This window comes from Nematolebias whitei, chromosome 16 (assembly GCF_014905685.2).
Source record: "Nematolebias whitei isolate Nwh7 chromosome 16, NemWhi1, whole genome shotgun sequence".
NCBI classification, from domain to species: domain Eukaryota; kingdom Metazoa; phylum Chordata; class Actinopteri; order Cyprinodontiformes; family Rivulidae; genus Nematolebias; species Nematolebias whitei.
Genome location: NC_056513.1, coordinates 23526953 through 23548175, shown reverse-complemented (window position 1 = coordinate 23548175; position 21223 = coordinate 23526953). Strand labels below are relative to the sequence as shown.

The window sequence follows — 21223 nt, the reverse complement described above, 5'->3', positions numbered from 1 at the left end:
ATATATTTTTTTTATTATTATTATTATTATTATTATTGCTATCCTGGACCGAATTGAGATTGCCCATGGGGCCGGATTTGGCCCTCATTCCATCAGTTGAATGTTAGTTCTGCTCTACGGCCTGGTTGGTATTTGAACATATCACAAAAAATAAATAAATAAATTTTAAATATAATCACAATTAAATAATCAATTAATTTCATTTTATTCGTGTATTAAAAATTCTGCAGTTTATAATTAGGGAGTTATAATCCACTAAACCTCAAAGCCAGTTAAAATGATCTAAATTATTTTTGGATCTTGTATTTAAACGTTTTGAAGCAAAGTTCTGAGTGTTACATGTTTGTTGTAGGAACTTTCAAACAGTTGTTGGTGTTGTTTTCCAGGCTGAGCTTTTGATAACACCGTGTGCTTCCTGTTTCTCTGATCCGTCGCTCTCTGAAACTCACCACCACCATGGGGAGTTAAGGGCACGGCGACGGGATGGTTTTTGTTCGCGTTTAGTCCCTCAAAGCTTATCCACATGCCGCCTTTTGGACTACATTGTTTGCGCCAGTGTTCCCGATGCAGCGGATTACGGGGAACGGGCTTCCAGAAACGGTAAAACAAACGAACGAGACAGTTTGTAGTGCGAGAAAAAAAACCCAACATAATAAAAACACGGGACGTGAACGCACCTAGCTTAGTGAGCTAACAAACCGAGCTAGCTGGCGCTGCTGCAGCCAGCCGAGTGGAAAACGTGCCCTCCGCTTTCATGTCTTGTTTGACGTCAAACCACACTATTTGTAAGAGTTTAGCGACAAAGTTGAGGTTGCTTCTGTAGAAGTTAGCCCGGCACACATCATTGTACAGTTTGCGCTTCTGTTGAAGTACTCTTGCACGCGAGGCCCTTCTTGTGCGGCTGTGGAGTTTGTTGCTGCACCCATCCCCCCATCGTCTCCGCAGGCCGAGATGAATGAGATTCTCACTTCAAAGCTTGTGGCATCGCTGGTGGCATCGCTACGAAGCTAGCTAGCTGTCTTAGCTTGTTAACACTAGTCGATTGTTTGGGAAACTGTGTGGATCTGCACGAAGTGTGTGAGCTAGACGGTGTTAGCGCAGCTAAGTGAGCCTGAACAAGTTGAATAGAGAACAAGGCTCGGAAGTCTGCTCATAGTTCAGATTGTTTTAAGGCACCCCAGAGCCTGCCAGTATTAAGCAGTTTGTTTAAAACGTAGGCTTAATAATAGGAGTCAAATAGCATTGAGCAATGTTTTACTTTAAACCACACGCATTGGTCTGAATAGCTCATTATTTGCTTTGCAGAGCTGCAAAGAAATCAAAGCTACTCTTCACAGTCAGACACTCATTTTTTTATTTATTTTTTTATTCTGACATTAACTTTTTGGACATTCTTCAGTGTAGTTTCTGTACCAGATCATGACAACGTGCCTTTTAACAGAAGAGAAAACTAGACGAGTTTAAATATCTACAGAACAAAACGTCAATAAGAAGCAGAAAACAGTGAAAGACCTGATTCAGGAGCCCAGAAACATCATCCTGCTGCTGCTCATCATTTTCAAGTGTGGGCTCCCATGATGAATGTCAGAAATGAAATCATATTTTAGCTTTATTCTTATTGGTATGTTGCTGCTGTAAATGTAAAATATAAAAATAGTCATAAATTGGTTAAGCAACTTTGTTAGGTGTTTAGGCTCTCGTTGTAACTTTGTAAATTGCCTCATTAATAGGTGTGCACCGATAAATCGGCCGATACTTGCATGAGAAACCGATTTTACTTTTGTTTTAACAATTGTCTGAACTTCATTTATATTTCAGAGCACTACCTCATGGCCAGTTAAAACAAGCTTGTATTGTTTCTTGGATACTGTTCAAGGGTATGGTTTTCTATAAAATAAGATTGGAAAATTGAAGGCACGTTGTGACCTTACAACTCCTGACGGTGTCGATTATAAAACAAAATCGGAATCGGCAGGTCAAACGTTTTAGAGATCTGTGATCGGACAGAAAACTGCAATCGGTGCACCCCTACTCATGAACAATGTCTGTACATTTAAAACAGCAGTATTATGGTAGGTGGCACAAGTCTCTGCTGATGTTTTGTGGCTTTAGAACCTGAAAAGTCTGGGAACCTCTGATTTCTATCTACCGGTATCTATTAGGGGTGCACCGATTGAAGTTTTCTGTCACATCACAGATTTCTACAAAGCCTGACCTCCTGATTCCGATTTTGGCCAATACCGGTTTTATTTTATAAGCGACACTGTCAGGTGTTATAAAGTCACAATGCACCTTCAATTTTCCAATCTTATTTTTATAGAAAAACAGACCCTTGAGCAATATCCTAGAAACAATACAAACTTGTTTTAACTGGCCATGAGGTAGTGCTCTGAAATATAAATAAAGTTCAGACAATTGTTAAAACTACAAAAAAAATAGGTAAAACTGGTTTTTAATATGGGGCAGCACGGTGGCGCAACTGGTAGAGCTGCTGCCTCTCAGCGAGCAGGTCCCTGGTTCAAACCCCAGTCCAGGGGCCTTTCTGGGTGGAGTTTGCATGTTCTCTCCGTGCATGCGTGGGTTTTCTCCGGGTGCTCCGGTTTCCTCCCACAGACCAAAAACATGCATGTTAGGCTGATTGATAACTCTAAATTGTCCCTAGGTGTGAGTGAGAGAGTGAATGGTTGTTTGTCTCGTTTGTCTCTATGTGTCCCTGTGATGGACTTGCGACCCGTCCAGGGTGTACTCCGCCCCTCGCACAGTGATTGCTGGACATGGGCACCGGCGACCCCCGTGACCCAAAATGGAATAAGCGGGTAAAGAAAATGGATGGATGGATGGATGTTGACACAACACTGGTTCATTAGGTTTAGAAGTTTTTGATGCCTGAATGGTTCATAAATCGAAGTTTAGTGACTTAAAAATATTCCACTGAAAATGGTCAGGTACTGTATGTAATACAAATACAGCTGTGCTCAAAAGTTTAGTTTTATTTTTTAACCATTTTTCAGAGAATAGGATAACACTAAAACCAACAAAGTCCATGCTCAATAGTCCAGGTATACAGTCCAACAGTTTTCAGTCAGGTCATCTGGACAGTTTCTTTTTTTTTTGTTGTTGTGCTGAAACGTTTCACCTTCCACTTTGGAGTAAGCTGTTTGGGGGAAGAATCAGTTTTGTGTTGTGTGTTTCCTGATGAAGCCTTCTGGATGGAAGGTGAAACGTTTCAGCACAAACAAAAAAAAGAAACCGTCCAGATGACCTTACTGAAAATTGTTGTATTGTATACCTGGATTATTGATCGTGGACTTTGTTGGTTTTGAACCAGTTTGACATGACTATTGACAAGGGACAGTGCCGGCACCAGAGGGGGCGTGCCAAAGAGACCATCTTAGCACCAACATAACTGGTTTGTTCCACTAAGCTGTTTGGGGGAAGAATCAGTTTTGTGTTGTTTCCTTGACTGATGAAGCCTTCTGGATGGAATGTGAAATGTTTCGGCACAAAAAAAAAAAGAAACTGTCCAGATGACCTGAAAATTGTTGGACAACACTAAAACCTTTCTTTCATAGTTAGTGGCTGGGTGAAGCCATTTATTATATCAAACAGTGGTGTTTGTCTTTTTTTACATCGTAAGGACAACAGAAAATGCCCAAATGACCCTGATCAAAAATGTACATACCCTAGTTCTTAATACCGTATATTTCCTCCTTTAGCATCAAGGACAGCTTGAAGTCCCTGTGATAGTTGTCAATGAGACACCGTTTTCTCACATGGCTAAGCTGCCCATTGTTTTTGGCAACATGTCTCCAGTTCCTGTAAATTCTTGGGCTGTCTTGCATGAACTGCACGTTTGCGATCTCCCTAAAGTGGCTCACCGATATTGAGGTCAGGAGACAGAGATAGTCATTCCAGCACCTTCACTTTTTTCTTCTGTAGCCACTGACACGTTGACTTGTTTTGGATCATTGTCATGTTGGAATGTCGAAGCGCGTCCCATGCGCAGCGTCCGAGCTGATGAGCGCAACTTTTCCTCCATTATTTTCTGATAGCATGCTACATCTGGTCAAGTTCCCTGTGCCTATGTAGCTCGCACATCCCCAAAACATCAGCGATCCACTTCTTTTCATCATGGGCATTGTTGACTCCTCTCCAAATGTAACGTTTATGTTTGTGGCCAAACAAGTAAAATTTTGGTTTCATCACTCCAAATAATTTTGTTCCAGAAGTTTCGAGGCTTGTCTCGGCACTGTTGAGCGTATTGTAAGCGGACTACTTTGTGGCGTTGGCGCAGTAATAGCTTTCTTCTGGCAACTCGACCATGTAGCCCATTTTTCTTCAAGTTTTGAAACGTCCACACCACTTTTTTCCCCGAGTGCTGTATGTCAGCTGAAGTTATTTGTGGGTTTTTCTTTGCATCCTGAGCAATTTTCCAGGCAATTGTGGCTGAAATTTTTGGTGGTCTACCTGACCTTGGCTTGGTTTCAACAGAATCTCTCATTTTCCACTTCTTTCTTAGGGTCTGAACAATGCTGATTGGCATTCTTAATTGCTTGGATATCTTTTTTATATCATTTTCTTGTTTTATAAAGATCAACTATTTTCTCCCGCAGATACTTTGATAAATATTTGCTTTCCCCATGGCTTGGAATCAACACTGGATGAAACCTGTCAGGAGCCCATAAACTCACTGACTTTTTAAACACACTCACTAACTACAAGCAAAACGATCACAGATGAAGCTGGGTACCTGTAGTAGCCATTTACATCTGTGTGTTATACCAAAACTTCCAGGGTATGTAAATTATTGATCTGGGTATTTACTGTCATTATGATGTAAAAAAGGCAAACGCAACTGTTTAATAATAAATGGCTTCATCCAACTACTAACCATGAGTAAGAGGTTATCTATCATTCATATCCTCTGAAAAATGGCAAAATAACAAATTCTGCCAGTGTATGTAAACTTTTGAGCACAACTGTAATAAAAAAAAAAGTGCAAGACATTTTGAAAACCCTAAAAGTATGTCAAGTTATTGATCAAAACCACTTTAAGATATTATAAAGTGGTCTAACTTGTACCAAAACTGAAAAAATGAGGGATTACTTAGGTAGTGTAAGTATTTATTGAGTGTGAAGTTATATTTGTGGTCTGCTGTACTTGTAGATGGTGGGAGACAAGTTCGTTGTCCTTATATATTTTTACAAGTAATGTTTATGTCTGCTGTGTGCTACAACTGACTTGTTTTCTCTTGTTTTCATCTCAGGTTGAATTGTTTTCCTGCAGAGTCACAGCTACGGGAGAAGGTCTGACCTCTGCCTTGAGCAATCTGAGACATGAGTGTTGTCAGAGAATTACATGGAATTGGCTACAGGGGCGGTGGAGGGGTTGTGGCCTCTCTGAACGGACCCACCCACTTTACTGAAGATGCACCGCGACCTCCAGTTCCTGGTGAGGAAGGGACTGATCTGGACCCCCCAGTCCAGTCGGTCAACAGCCGTCCAAATACCCTATACCAACCGCAAGGCCACCCTTTGTCATCTAAAATGGGGGATCTATCAAGTTACTCACCTTCTTCATCGTCTGCAACTCCACGTCGCCCTGACTTGGACTTGGGCTATGAACCTGAGGGCTCAGCCTCTCCAACTCCACCTTATCTGAAGTGGGCTGAGTCACTACACTCTCTTCTAGATGACCAGGAAGGCACCCAGCTGTTCAGATCCTTCCTGTGCCAGGAAGGGTGTGAAGACCTGGTTGACTTTTGGTTTGCGTGCTCAGGGTTCAGGAAGACCAGTCAGGAGAAAAAGCCCAAGCTGGCTAAGGCCATCTACCGGAAATACATAGTGGATGGAGGTGGGATCGTCTCCAGGCAGATCAAATCGGCTACTAAGAGCTTCATCAGAGACTGTGTGGGAAAGCAGCATCCAGACCCTGCCATGTTTGAACAGGTGACTAAAACAGTAAATTCTCCAAACTAGCGTGATGCGTGGTGGACTAGCTTGGATTACAAAATGCTATAGAAGGATAGAGGCTGTGTTTTAAAACTCTTGGGTGCAGTTGTGTTGAACTGAATTTTAAAGTCACATTGATGTAGACATGGTGCCCTGCTGAAACTGAATTTTCTAAGATTATATTTGAGGCCACGGGCTTTTATTTGGTTTGTTGTAGGTGAATTCTGGTCACTTTTCTTGCAGTGATAGTTACCTGCAAACAAGTTTGCTTATGGGTCTGAAGCTCATTTAAAGTGACATTTCAGTTTGAAACCAGATGCAACAAAGACGTGGATATAGAATTAGAGGTGATTTTGGAGATGCCTATTGCAGTTTACTTAATTTTGTATGTTTTTCTTTTATTTTTTTTATTGCCCATGAAGTTTAATTTTTATTTGCGAAAGGACTCACGGCAGAATTCTTACTCTGCGGTAGGCGTTTCAGTCCTGAGGCCTTGGTTTTTCAGTAACATTCAGTGATGCTTCACGAGCGGTATGGATTTTTGTTTTCAAAGTCTAGCAAGAAAACCTTTACAAAGTACTGAATACAACAAAGTTATAGTTTCATTTCTCACTCTGCTTTCTTTAACCCTGCCCATGAACTAATGCTTGGGAACATCTGACATTTCTTTTATCTTTTGTACACTGCATTAAAGAGATTTTGTTGTTAAAACCTTAGACGATTCATAAACTATGGGTTGGGAGCTTCAGGCTTATAAGTTACAATAACAACTTATACTGAATAAACCTTTTGGATGCGAGGTGAAATATCTTCAAGTACCAAGAGAAGTTCAGTTGTCTTCTATTAAATCACTTAAAATACTCAAAATTAAACTAACGAAGAAGGAAATAAGTCACCAAAAATGATGTGCCTTTAACTTTTGGTCATGTGCACATTTCCCTTAACGTGATTGGAGCAGAAAGCGTTGACGTCATACTTGACTTTTGACCTGCCGCTTTCTTTTTATTTTCTCGATCTTCAACAATTGACAACCGTTTTATAGGGTTAGACTTTGTGACATTCATGTCTCATTTTCAACACGGCACCAGTTTACCATCTGCAGTCGCTTTAAATGTTTGATAGTATGGACATAATCTACTTTTCAAAGAAATCTGGTGGGTTAATTTGTCAATTTAAAAAAAAAAAAATCAGTGTGACTTTGTATTTAGTTCTTTTTTCCTACATGGATATCTTTCATAAGTCAAACAAAGTTAAACAGGACACGACTGACCACTATGCATGTTACTCTAATGAAATTCAAACAAAGAAGAAACCTGCAGTTTTTTTTAAAGCACTAGTAGCTTTAACAAATAAAAATATTGTTCTGTGTGAAGCTGCTATGTCTTAAAGAACACTGGACATACTGATATTATTTATAGTGACAGACATTTAGATATAATAAACTGTGCCTTTAGTTATATCTGATTTAACGAACTGTACAAAAGACAAATGTGCTCATTGCTGATCTTGTAATAATTCATGTTTACTGGATAAATATTTAAAATCATTACTATAAAAGTGGCAGATATCTGTTAAAGACTGGGTTGAAAATCGTCACAACTCAAGAGTTAGATTTGATAAGACGCCAATGAAAACGATTCAACTTATTAAAATAAGACGAGGAAAATATAAACACTATTTTTATATAAGCATAATCTCAGAGTAACTTTACACTGGTGGCGCTTGTGCTTTTAATTTAAAGTATAGAGAGCCTAATATTTTTGTCATCTTGGTTGTGTGTTACAAATAAATGTGATGGATTGAAATAGTTACATTTTGTTTTTAATATGTCAAGTAATTTCCTCCCCAGTGGCGCAGCTTTAAATTGACACCACAGTTTGTAATTTATGTAGACTGCAACTTTTTAAATTTATTTAAGCTTTATTAAGCTTGTAATCCTCATAAAAAATGTTTTTGGGAGTATCAACTTGGGAGCTCCTTACACAAACTTGTTTTTCTTGTAACGTGTTTGAAACTGAAAACAACTCGTTCTGTTTAGTGATGGTTGAACTGCGTTAAAGGTGTAACAATAGGTAAAATTCTCACTAATGGTTTTTGTATGTGCCACTCTCTCTGCTCAAGGCTCAGACAGAGATCCAGGCTATGATGGAGGAGAACACCTACCCTTTGTTTCTCAAATCTGATCTGTATTTGGAGTACACTCGGACAGGAGGAGAGAGCCCCAAGCCTAATCCCAGTGATCAAAGCCCTTCATCAGGGCCAGTCAAGCCTCTGGCTGGGTACTTGCCTACTCTTGCTGAGGATGAGGAGTGGAGGTGAGACTGACACTTAAAAAATAAATAAATAAATAATGTATACATATATCATCACATTTCTCATTGGACAAAGTCTTGTTGCCAGAAATGATAAAACTGCAAATTATCCGCTGGTTGTGTCTCAAAGCTAAGCGCATTACAGTAGTCCCTCGTTTATTGCGGGCTAACCCCCTTTCCGCAATAAATGAAAATCCGCAAAGTATAAACGCTATATTTATTTTAGTATTTACATATATATTAAGGTTTTATAAACCCTTCCCACACTCTTGCAATGTTCTAAACTCTTAAACCTACATAATTTTAACAACATACATATATGTACTAACAAAGTCCATGCTCAATAATCCAGGTATAAAATCCAACATTTTTCAGTCAGGTCATCTGGACAGTTTCTTTTTTTGTGCTGAAACGTTTCGCCTTCGATCTGGAAGGCTTCATCAGTCAAGGAAACGCACAACAAAACTGATTCTTCCCCCAACAGCTTACTCCAAAGTGGAACAAACCAGTTCTGCTTGTGTCCAGATGACCTGACTGAAAAATGCTGGATTTTATACCTGGATTATTGAGCATGGATTTGTTGTTTTCAACCAGTTTGACAATACTGTCAACAAGGAAGAGGGCCGGCAATGGAGGAGGGGGCGTGCCAAAGAGACCATCTTAGCACCAACATAACGGGTTTGTTCCATTTTGGAGTAAGCGGTTGGGGGAAGAATCAGTTTTGTTGTGCGTTTCCTTGACTGATGAAGCCTTCTGGATCGAAGGCGAAACGTTTCAGCACAAAAAAAGAAAATGTCCAGATGACCTGACTGAAAAATGTTGGACATATATGTACTGTACAGTACTGCAAATATTTACTCACCATTTCTGCGGAACAGCAGCTCGGCTCCGGCCTGGCTCGGTTCCGGTTTGGCAGACATACCCCGCAGCGACGAAGCCCACAGTGTTCTAAACTCTTAAACCTACGTAATTTTAAGCACAGTTGAGCACCAAGATGCTTTTAGAGAGCGTGCCAGCACAAAACCACACAATGGTCCTGATAAAGTCCAAATCCTGATGACCCAGTGAGCTCCAGAGAAAACACCGGACCTCCAAGTGACACCTCCCTGCTCGAGAGACCTCATGGACCGGCAAGCAGCACTCAGATTGACTGATGAGGTTCTGGTCCAATTCCCGGTCGGTCCCGTACGGCTCTGCATCCGCTGAGCGCTGAAGTCACTATGAATAAGGACTAAAGTTTTTCGGATCGGATCAAAACTTTCCCTCCATTTCAGCAGAAAGCAACGGCTGAAAGCTCTGTTGGGACTTCTGGGTATTGTAGTCCTTTTGACTGGCGTTGAAGTGTAGGCTTATTGAGAGAAAACCAAAAAATGGTGGCGCCTGTCCGAATTATTTAATTTTTATACTGTATCCAGTACTGTCCCAATCATGTGAGTAACATTAAAGTTGACAATTGTGTGCCGTGTACAATTAAAAAAACAAAGATTAAAAATTATTTTTATTTAAATTTTTTTCCTTGTGTACAATCTTACTTTGAAAATCCGCGAAAGCGCGAGTCCACAAAAGTCGAGCCGCGAAGTAGCGAGGGACTACTGTACCGTACTATAAAAATTTTGAAGACGTTTTTGTCATTGCCCAGAAAATGTGAATCACTTGAATGTTGACTTGTTTAGGAATTATTTAGTAGCTCTCAGTGATGGATATTGATCTGATCTTTAGGTGTGGGGGTGGAGGAGGAGGGAGGGAAGTGGAAGAAGAGAAAGACGAGGAGTGTGGAGATACACCAGCTGGTAGGCTGACCCAAAGCCTGCTGATGCAGACAGTGCCACAGAGAGCCTCGACCAGCAGGAGGCGGCAGGACAGCAGGGAGTACAGGTGTGTGTTGCTGTGCATTCATAAAGTGGGTTCATTCTGTCTTATGTTTTCCGTGTGAGAGCACATTGTGTACACATCGGTAGATTAGTCCAAGGCAAAATGGGCACTAGTGTAAAAATCTTTACAACATGAAGTCTGCAGTTTTTAACTGCTCCCATACTGAGGGCAGAATAGCAGCAATAGATTTTTATTTTGTGTAGATCAAAAGTAATGACCACAATATTACATCATAAAACACTAGTTTCGACTTGATAAGACAATAGCTAAGCAAAAGTGGCCCAAATCCCTATTTTTGCCACTACGTGATTCATATTTTACTTTTTTGTTGGCAGTCTGAAGGTCAAGAATCCAGTTTTTTTAGTTTTTATTTATGCATTTCAAGTCGGACCCAGGCAGTTTTCATATGTGGTACTAAATCAAATACATATAGAAAGATTTTTAACGCAACTTTGGTTTGAACTTATTCCAACATATTTTAACGTCATGTTGTTTAAATTTTGGAGCTCCACACTCCAGTTTTGAGATGACAACAATCACTGGATGGTAGTCAAATGTTTTCAGCTAAAGAACAGAAGTCCAGCTGTTTTGAATTTCTAGACGTTTTGGATTTGCCTCGTCCTGGATGACTTGAGAATCCACACCAACACATGATCCCAACGTTGGTGTCAGACTGTATTGATACTAGCATGATGGGATCAGTATGTGACTTTCAGTATGTCGTTCACGTCCCAAAATTTAGCTCCAGAGAATATGAGAAGCGACAAGATCAATTATGAACACTAGACGAAACAAGCACAGCAGATAAAAATTTAGTTGCCTCTGATTGCACAACAACTTTATATAATCTAAATACATGCTAACGTGTTGCGTTATCATCATTCTGTGTGTGACATCACTTCATCTGCACATGCAAGTTGCATCAGGGCTGTAGACTATTCACACTGGAGTCTGATGATGGTCTTGTTTAAATTATAATCTGAACAACCACACAAAGAAATTGTCCCTCAGCACAAAATTGGAATCAAGTGTAAAGACCCGCAGTGTGACGTAGCCTAAAAGTCTGTTTTAAAAAGGGAGATGTGAAGAACAAACTAGCCGTTAAGTTAGCCATCTTTTTCCACAGTTGAGACTTGGACTGTGTCTTTAGCGATTTAAGCTACCGCTTTATTAATGTCGCGCCACCTCTCACTGTTCCTCTCATAAGACACAACACGGCTAAATGAGTTTTGTATGGTGGTTTGTTTCAGGGAAGGAGGCTGAAGTCAGTCAGAGCTGCAGTTTCACATACACTTAATAACGTTGTGAAGGCGGCGCAGCTGAAGCGGATTATTATTTAATATATGTAAATAGTTTATTTTTTAGACATTTATTTTGTCCAGTTACAGCTGTTTGTTAATAAATGTGCCTGTGTGACAACTGGGACAAAGCTTTGACTCAGAAATGCATTTTTTGTTATTACTTTATGGAAAGAAAAAAAAAATTGCGATATATATTGCCATTCATCTTAAAATGTCGAGATATTAATTTTGGTCCATATCACCCAGCTCTAATTCCAACCAATGAGACTGCACAGAGACAAAAACATGTTTGGAAAAACTTTTATGAAGGACATCATGCGCCTGCAACCTCATCCTTGTTTGAGCAGATGATTCAGGGTGTCTGTTTTCTTCCACAGGCCGTGGCGAGAGCCGGTAAACCCGTACTATGCTAACATGGGCTACGCTCGAGCTCCAGCCACCAGCGCCAACGACAGTGAGCAGCAGAGCATGTCGAGCGATGCAGACACACTGTCACTAACTGACAGCAGCGTGTAAGTCCAGCATTTATTTAGACATTTATTAATTCAGCTAATTTGAAGTGCTAAATGTTGCACCTGCAAGTGATGTATTGACCAGTGAAGATCCAAGGTTAATTCTTCATTTGTGTGTGCGTGCACAGAGATGGTATTCCTCCATACAGATATCGGAAACAGCATCGCAAAGAGATGCATGAAAGTGCCAAAGCCAACGGTCGTGTGCCTCTACCTCATATACCTGTGAGTATAAGCATCAATCATTCAGCAATTCAGCATACACTCTGCATTCACTGCTCAGAATGTAGCAACAAGTGCAGACTGACACTCGGAGCTTTTCCACATATATTTAGCAAAGTCAGTGTGACTGTCCTAATTCTGAGTCAACACCTGTATGTTTGAGGTTAAATGTGTGATGTCACAGCTTGGAATTAAATTCTTTGTACGCATTTTTTATTTGCTCTAACTGATGAGATGAATGCCATTGTGCTTTTTCCCTACTAATATCTGAACACCTTCCATTAACAGTTTGGCAATATCCTAAAATGTTTACACAGTTGCAGAAAGCAAAAAATGTCCTAAACATATGAGATGTAAGCTTCAGCATCTTTCACCGTCTGGGGTAAATACATCAGAATCAGAATAAGCTTTATTATAATTTTACCAGGATACAGTGAAATTATGTTTGTACAGTCGTCCGAAAGATGGGCAGAGTACACGTTGCTGCTGCTATAATAGCGCGGCCCCTTGTTCTTTTTCAGAAAACTTTTAGATAGAAAAAGGTACGAGCCATGAGGATGGATAGTGGTATTACAAAAAAGATCTCTTCACATCTTGTTCTATCAGGACACCATTTAAGATATAAAAAAAATCTACCAGCAAGCACATTTATAAACACAATGACATGCATTTGACGTCAAGGTGTTGAGATTTGTCCATGAGCACTTTCAGATAGGCCACAGTCCTGATGTTGTTGTTCAGCCGGCAGTTATGATGAGCCTGCACAGAAGTTCTCGGGTGGTGGGGGTGGTGTTGGTTGCAATAGAAGAAGCTTTTTCCCTAGTTACCCATGTCCAAGGAGAAATTTGATAGTCGGCTTGTATCCGAGGCCAAACGGGGGAGTCAAATTCAGATAAGCCACAATTGTTGGTTTTCTTCAGGCAGACTGTTTTTTTCTTTTCTTGTCAGCCTTGAGTCCTTCTGGAACTTTCCCGGTCCAAAGTAGCCAGATTTATGGGTATTTCACTCCACTGATCCGTGTTATGAGAATTCCTCAAAGCCGAGCCCAACATGCTGGCGAGTCTTCGAAGCTGCAGGTGGCCTGCGATTCTCACAAATGGTCTCCATCTTATGGTTTAGCTCATTAATCAGCTGATTTTGAGTCCTTATAACACAAACCAAACACAAATGGTAAATGGACTGTACTTATATAGCGCCTTTCTATCTTATTTCAAGATACTCAAAGCGCTTTACTCTACAATCTCTGTCCTCATTTACCCATTCATACAGCACTCTACTTGATATCTACAAGGATAATTGAACAAATCATTCTAATGAGACTAATCAGAGCTTTATCACATTCATGCACTGATGGGACACACATCAGAGGCAATGAGGGGTTCAGTGTCTTGCCCAGGGACACTTCAGCATGTGACTGCTGGTGGATTCGAACCCCCAACTCTCACATTGGAGGACGACTGCTCTAACCACTCAGCCACAGCTGCCCCCAAACACAGACTCGGAAGCTTTGCTATTGTCGAAACTGCTGCCGATGTCTTCTTCAAGTTGATAAAAACAGAGCCCTGCCGATGCCAAAGAGCAGAACCTCTGCTATCATAAATCCAAATATATAAATATTTGAGTTCTCTCAAAAATGTATTTTATTTTACTTTTAACAAGATTTATTTGTTTTATTACAATTTTTTTGTTAATATTTTACACTAAGATTAATATGCAGAAATACTGAATAAAGCTTTTTTTTGTCAGAGTTGTTTATTTTTTTATATTCAGGAAGTTTTATTTCTTGGCACTTTTACCCTTTATCCTGTTTTTAAATTTTTTCCTTCTGAAATTTGTTGCTAGCGTGTCATTTAAAATGTCGCGGACCTATTTTTTGCTTTGTGTGTAAGAACTGAACAAAATAAACTTTTTGTTTTGTTTTGTATGAAGCGTACATATCGCATGCCAAAGGACATCCATGTAGAGCCAGAGAGGTTTGCAGCAGAGCTCATCAGCAGGCTGGAGAATGTTCTCAGAGAAAGAGAGGCTCAGGAAAGACTCGAAGAGCGGCTGAAGAGAGTACGACTGGTGAGTGGATAACTGGGAACTTTCCGTAGTGTGGTAGTGATGGTTTCAGGTTTGGATTCAGTCTGCCTGCTGTGTGTTCCTTTAAAAATCCAGAAGTAGCTATGAAAGGAGTACCGAGTAATGTCTTAACACATTTTAAACGACAAACTACTGTTTGTGCACGTCTAGAAATTGAATATTGGTCTTGTGTTTCCAACAGGAAGAAGAAGGGGATGATGCTGATGTCTCCATGACAACCTCCATGTCTTCTCATAGCATACCACTCACCCTCCCTTCATCCTTTCCACCTTTATATGGTGCCCGTTACTCAGAGACCACTGCTAACACGGGAACAGCCGCCACTTACGGCGGCCTGGTTGCCATGGAGGATTCCCATGAGGACGACCCAGAATCCATTTTGGACGAGCATGTACAGCGGGTGATGAAGACACCGGGCTGCCCATCGCCAGGGGCAACCAATAACAGCTTAGGAGGAGGAGGTCGGCACACGCCGCCCAAATCATCACGTTCGCCTGATGGAGGAACCGGGCCGCCTCTCTACCCTGCACATCGAGGTTCGGGTCACAGTTTGCCTGGCGCTGGGGTCAAAGGTAGGTGGCTGTATTGAAAACCTGCATCTTCGAGGGGAAGGCCACACCAGCAAATAATTAGCACTGACAAGCAGTGGAACAAGAAAATAAGCAAACATGCAAAGAGCATTTTCTTTTCTTGACGTACAGAGCGTGATGACCGTGTGAATGCAAGAACTTCTCATGGAACTATTTGACAAGAAATTATAGACCACCTATCACAGTAGTTTAATAATTACTGAATTATTCAACCTACAACTCTTCAGTCATCAACACAGTACTGTAATTTTATAAAACTGACCTCAAATTTGATATATTATTGTAAACAAAGCTGCAATAGAAAAGCATTGTTTGGACTAGCATCGCTTCGGCCATAAGTAAATTCTGTCCACCATTTGATAATTCCACACAGTGAAGATCTGGGAGAGAGTTGTGTAAGGTAGAGTTAGATGAGAGGTGACAATTTATGAGCAGCAGCATGGTTTCACACCAAGAAAGAGCACCATCAGCATCCTCAAAGCAAAGATGGCATCTGTGGAGAAGTACAGAGAGGGTCAGAAAGAACTCCATTGCGTCTTTGTGGATTTAGAAAAAGCGTATGACAGAGTGCCGAGGGAGGAGGTGTGGTATTGCATTAGGAAATCTGGAGTGACAGAAGTATGTTAGACTGGTACAGGACATGTTTGAGGACAGCAGGACAGTGGTGAGATGTGCTGTAGGAATGACAGATAGCTTCAAAGTGGAGGTTGGAGTGCATCAAGGATCGACTCTGAGCCCCTTCTTGTTTGCTCTGGTGATGGACCAACTAACAGATGAGGTCAGGCAAGAATCCCCATGGGCGATGATGTTTGCAGATGAATGAGAGAGAGGCCGGTGGAGCAGTAAGGCTACTAGGAGCAGAGGTCACAAAGGTGCAGGACTTTCAAGTATTTGGGGTCTACTGTCCAGGAAAATGGGGAGTGTAGTAAAGAGGTGAAAAAAAGAGAGTTTAGGTAGGATGGAGTCGATGGAGAAAAGTTTCAGGAGTAATTTATGACAAAAAAAGTGTCAGCAAAGGTCAAAAGAAAAGTTTACAAGACAGTGGTGAGACCAGCTATGTTGTATGGTCTGGAAACAGACATGGACAAAAAGACTGGAGAAAGAACTGGAAGTGGCAGAAATGAAGATGTCGAGGTTCTCCTTAGGAGAGACAAGGATGGATAAGATTAGGAATGAGATCATCAGAGGTACAGCACAGGTTGAACAACTGGGAGATAAAGTTAGAGAGACCAGACTGAGATGGTTTGGACATGAACATGGACATACACATGGGAGTATCTCACGTGTGATAGTTAAATGCAGAGCATAAATTTCTCATTTCATGTTTCTATACAATGATGACAATACATGGAACTTTATAGAATGAGATGGAGGAGGATGACTCACTGCGGCAAACCCTGAAGAGGGACCAGCTGAAGATGAGATTTGGTCAAGCCGTCGTATGGAGTGTAATGAGTATTTGGTCCTGTGATGCTTTTGATCGTTTGCCTTTGGATCTCGGTGCCTCTCTTCCTAACCTGTCTTTTCTCCACAGTGGGTTTTAGTTCAAACTAGTTTATATTTTGCACTTCCAGTAGTATCATCATTCCTGTACATTTTATTGTGGTTCAGTTGAGTTTTGTCGTCTTGTAGCCAAACAATTCACTGAAGTACGGTAATTTCTGTTTGTGACAGTCTTCATTTGTTAGCAAGGCTAGCATTGCTTTTACGCTTGGATGTGTTTTAATGTTGTGGGCACCACAACAAAAGTTAGCATATCATTGCTAAGTCAAGGAGACTTTTCTCATGCGTAAATTTACAAAGATGTTATTGCGATTAGCATGATTAGCACACGCCACCTTCAACCTCTTTTTCAGCATATAAAGGTCAACATAAGGGCCCAGCGTACACCATCAACATGAGCGAAGTGGAGCGCTACGTCTCTCGCTTTTTAGCTAGCACAACTGTATTATGTACTGTATTATATACTGTATTATTATGCTAACTTAGAATGCTGGCAGTTGTTGAGGGAGGGGTAGGGTGAGAGTTGTGGGTGAATGACATTTTGGTAGGCAGGGCACTCGGTTCTGTTGACTGGGTGGGGCGCCCTCCTTGGATGGTAGGGGAAACATGCAGGGAGCTATAGAGTTCAGTGTTTTGCTGAGGGATGCTCTGATATGTGGGAGAGCAAAGCCAATATTGTGCCATCATTTTTCCAACTTTTAAAGGACTGCTCTTTCACCTGAGCCCTTGCCGCCTTAAAAAAGTTGTGACTCAGGAGGAAAATCAGCTTTAACCTATTTTTGTTAAAATATATATTTAAAAAATGGTACTTTTTAAAAAGGTGCGGTAAATTAAAGTTGTTTTTTCACTGTTTTTCTGCTGCTCATCCACAGAACAGACTTTGTTTGTGCTCAAATTGTTGCTTTTTTTTTCAATAATAAACATGACATAATAACAGTATAAGCTATAAGTTTGTATTAACATATTAAAAAAGTTATAATAAATTTTAGATAGTAGACAGTCCTAATGTGATCTACTAAAAAGTGTTTTGGGTGTTGCATCTGCAGTACTATTTTAAGGAGGACTTTTACTAACGGACTTCTAAATTTGTCTCAGGTGTGTATCATCACAAGCAGCTATACCACCACAGAGGAAGAGAGGGCCAGGACGAGGCGGGCTCTAGGTCTCAGGCCAGCTTCATATGGAATGGAGATCAAGCCAATCAGCACACGGGAAGAAGAAACTACGCAGACGGAGCTGGAGCCAGCACCCTGGAAGGGATGGGTTACAGGTTCGCATGCTTGTTAGATCTACAGCTACGTGTGTGTGGTGTTCAGGTGATTTTAAATGTGTTTTTTTATTTTTTTTATCTTATTCCTGCAGTAGTAAAGGTAGCACAATGTCCAGGCGAGGCTGTAAAAAGACGTCCGAGTCGTCAGGGAAAGGTGAAGAGGGCGGGCGTGTCTTGGAAACCCAAGTTCCACTTGAGGATCTGGAAAGAAACCAGAAGATTATGCAGTGGATGATGGAAGGAGACAAACAAAGGAAAGGTTCTCATGGGTGAGTTTTCTAGTTGTCTTGGTATGTAAAACAAAACATCTTGTCCAGTTCAACTTTTGTTTTTTTTGTCGTTTGTGTTTTTGCTTGTCTTCGTATATTTATATACCTACATATGTTACATAACTGATATGATTTTGCTTGTGTTAAAAACTGTACCTTTATAGCCCTGTTTTACTGATCCATATGCAGCAAGGAGTTGTACTGAAGTCATGTTTTTATTCAGCTAGTCTTCTGCATTCCTTTATTTTTTTTTTTCACCCAGCGGCAGCACAAGCAGTTCCAGGAGGACGGGAACCAGCAGCGAGTCGCCACGTCCAACTTCAGTGGAGCGACCCGGAGCTGTGCACCCTTGGGTCTCCGCTCAGCTGCGTAACAATCCCTCCTCCGTGTCCACAGCTATCCCTAGCTCTTCATCCACTCAGGTTCAGCCTTCGCATCCTTTCATTCAGGACCCAGCTATGCCCCCCAACCCAGCTCCCAACCCTCTTACCCAGCTGGAGGAGGCTAGGAGGAGGCTGGAGGAGGAGAGGAGGAGGGCTGCGTTGCTGCAGGCCAAGCAGAAGTACGCATCAGTTATCATTTTAAAATTAGATTTGCTTTATTTTTTCCCCCTTGTGTGTTTTTTTATGGTTTTAACAAGGATCTTTCCTGTTCTCAGGCATAAATCTGGGAAGCGGCAAGTATGTGAGAACATGACGGTGGCGTACTACTTCTGCGGAGAGCCAATTCCTTACCGAACATCAGTCAAAGGTCGTGTCGTAACGTTGGGCCAGTTTAAGGAGCTGCTTACCAAAAAGGGTCGTTACAGGTTAGAACTCAAAGCAAATACCTTCTTAAAGCTGTAACGCGTCGCCTAGTGAGAAAAAGAAAAAAAAACATGTCTGATTTTAACGTCTGTGTGTGTGCAGGTTCTACTTTAAGAAAGTGAGCAATGAGTTTGACTGCGGCGTCGTGTTCGAGGAGGTTAGAGATGACGATGCCATCTTGCCCATCTTTGAGGAAAAGATTGTTGGGAAAGTGGAGAAGGTCGACTGAAATCCAAGGACGTGGAACGGGAAAGTCCAGCGTCAAGAGAGGAGACGGGAAGAAAAACGTTCTCGAATGGAACGTCGGGAAGAAGAAAAACGGACAGAGCAATGTGTGAGAGAAGGGAGACTGTGTTGCGTAGGAGCTTGAGGATTATGGAGGTGGTTATATGTGAAGGCCTGCCTGGAACGAAACGATAAATGTCCAGGTGATGCAGGAGTGATGGAAGAGGGCAAAATATTTCACCTGTTTGTCTTCATTGTGGATTTTCCAAAAGAGTAAGAATAAAAAGGGGAGGGCGCGACTCTCGCTCCTGGAAGAAGAGAGGATAAAGTAGTCTTCCACTTCTGCTCTGGAGGACTCTGTCCTCCGCAGACCATTATGATGCTGCTACATTACCACAGAAACTCTTCAATCGGTGCTCGAGACGGCGGGGAAAGCAGTTTTGTTCCTTTTAGGAGTCGAGCTGCTTTTTGTTGTCTCTGTTCCTGATCGGCTGGGGACGGGGGGGTAGGAGGAGGACAGTGGGACATTCAGCCTGCTTCTCATTTTGTTGACTTCATAGCCTCAAAACCGAGTACCTTGTTCCTAGCTGTCACAGGTGATCTCACAGTAACACACTCAGTTTTTTTTTTTTTTTTGCATAACTTGTTTACCAAAGCTACATATTTTTGATAAGACAAGTATTCTAGTGACTTGTTGTTTTATTTGTATACATACAAGGCAGGTACTATTATTACAGCAGCCTAATTTTCTCATATCTCAGTTTAATATTGTATTAATGTCTTTGTTTTTAAAGTAGCTCATTAGTCATGTCTGAGCAGCAATTCTTTCTTTTTATTAAATCACATTAACTGCACCTCACTTCTAGACAGTTAACCTGTGAGTGGAGATTTCTCTTGTTTTAAAATACTTACAAATATATATTTTTCACTATTGGGATCCACAAAAAAAAAAACCCTCAATTTATATCAGGTCCAATTCTCTTATGTAAAGCTGCAGATGTTCATTTTTGGGGTCTCCTTTTGAATGCGAGGTTTATTATGAGGCACTCGTCAGCGTGCACAGTCCAAATGGTCCCAAGATTTTGGGCTGCTCAATCAGCCTCAGAGAACTATTGTAGACTGGTAACAAAAGCTCCAACAAAACCATAAATTGCCTTTATAACTCATATTTTTCTGCTTTATCAAAAGCCTGCGCCCTCACCTTTGAGCTGTAAGTGCCAGCCTGCCTGGCTTGTGGCATTGCTCTCTCTAAAAAAAAAAAAAAACGCTCTTAAGCGCATTGATGTGTGTAAGCCTGTCTGTCTTGTACGCCTAAACTCAGCCAAAGAACATGTAAATGTCTCCTCCATGCCTTCATGCAGTCCACAGTTGTGGGTTATTGTTTTTCATCATGAGCTGAAGGGATTGTTTTTGCTGCAGGTTCACAGACCTGAAACACGGTGACGTGACATTGTTTCAATTTTCCCCATTATCCTAAAAGATAGGTTTGACATTGTGGAAGATCTTCACAACGATCAAATTCACATCGGAAGTATGAAACCGAAGCCAACAGCTGCTAGCTCACAGGACAAAACTGGAAAACGTTTAGACATTTATGTGCATCAGAAACACGAGGTTTGCTTCTAAAGGTTAATGGATTTCATTTGTAGAGTTTTAGTGTTGATTTGTCGTGAGTTAATTAAGTATTGGTGAGAATTAAGTGTATAAGATATTCCCGCACAGTTTACTAAAGCCTTGCTTAGTAAAATTGGTTCATTTAGCCTCAAACAATATAAATAAACCAAAAGGCAATAAATTAATACATATATATTGGAAGCTGGAGATTAAAAAAAAAAATCTTGTTTATTTTATGAAATGTAACATTAAACCCTGCTTCAGATGTGTGTTTAATAAGGAAAAACTAAGTGGGCAGATTTATTGAATGTACGCGGCTGACTACAGTTTAAATTGTCTGTAGGCCTAGCTTCATATTTATTATACAGATTAATATTAAATCATGTTATCTAACTTTCTTCAAGCAAACGCATAGTATATGAAAAAACAAAGTAAAACTCGTCCTCTAAATGGCTGATATCTGTACTGTACTTCAGTAGTCTTGATTCCAGACAAACTAGGGATGCACGATAGCATCGGCGATATTGGTGATAAAGTTAAATATCAAACATTGGCTATTCCATCAAAATAACTATTTATATATATAATTATAATTATATATATATATATGGTGCTTTTTTTTTTAATGACAACCCAGTGACAAAGATGCTTACAGCGCCAGCACATCGTTATGACGTCACGCACGCTGTT

The 21223-nt window shown here is 40.8% G+C and overlaps 1 protein-coding gene across 1 annotated transcript; it reads left to right on the top strand.

Moving 5' to 3' along the window:
• Nucleotides 1-439: 439 nt before the first annotated feature.
• On the top strand, nt 440-20936 carry LOC119422433 (axin-1). Its single transcript, XM_037689805.1, has 13 exons — nt 440-600; nt 5268-5949; nt 8074-8267; nt 9984-10139; nt 11815-11949; nt 12078-12174; nt 14101-14238; nt 14438-14828; nt 17445-17619; nt 17712-17888; nt 18151-18450; nt 18547-18696; nt 18797-20936. The coding sequence occupies exons 2-13, from the start codon at nt 5338-5340 to the stop codon at nt 18921-18923; spliced, it is 2652 nt and encodes an 883-aa protein (XP_037545733.1). The 5' UTR covers nt 440-600; nt 5268-5337; the 3' UTR covers nt 18924-20936.
• The last annotated feature ends 287 nt before the right edge of the window (nt 20937-21223 follow it).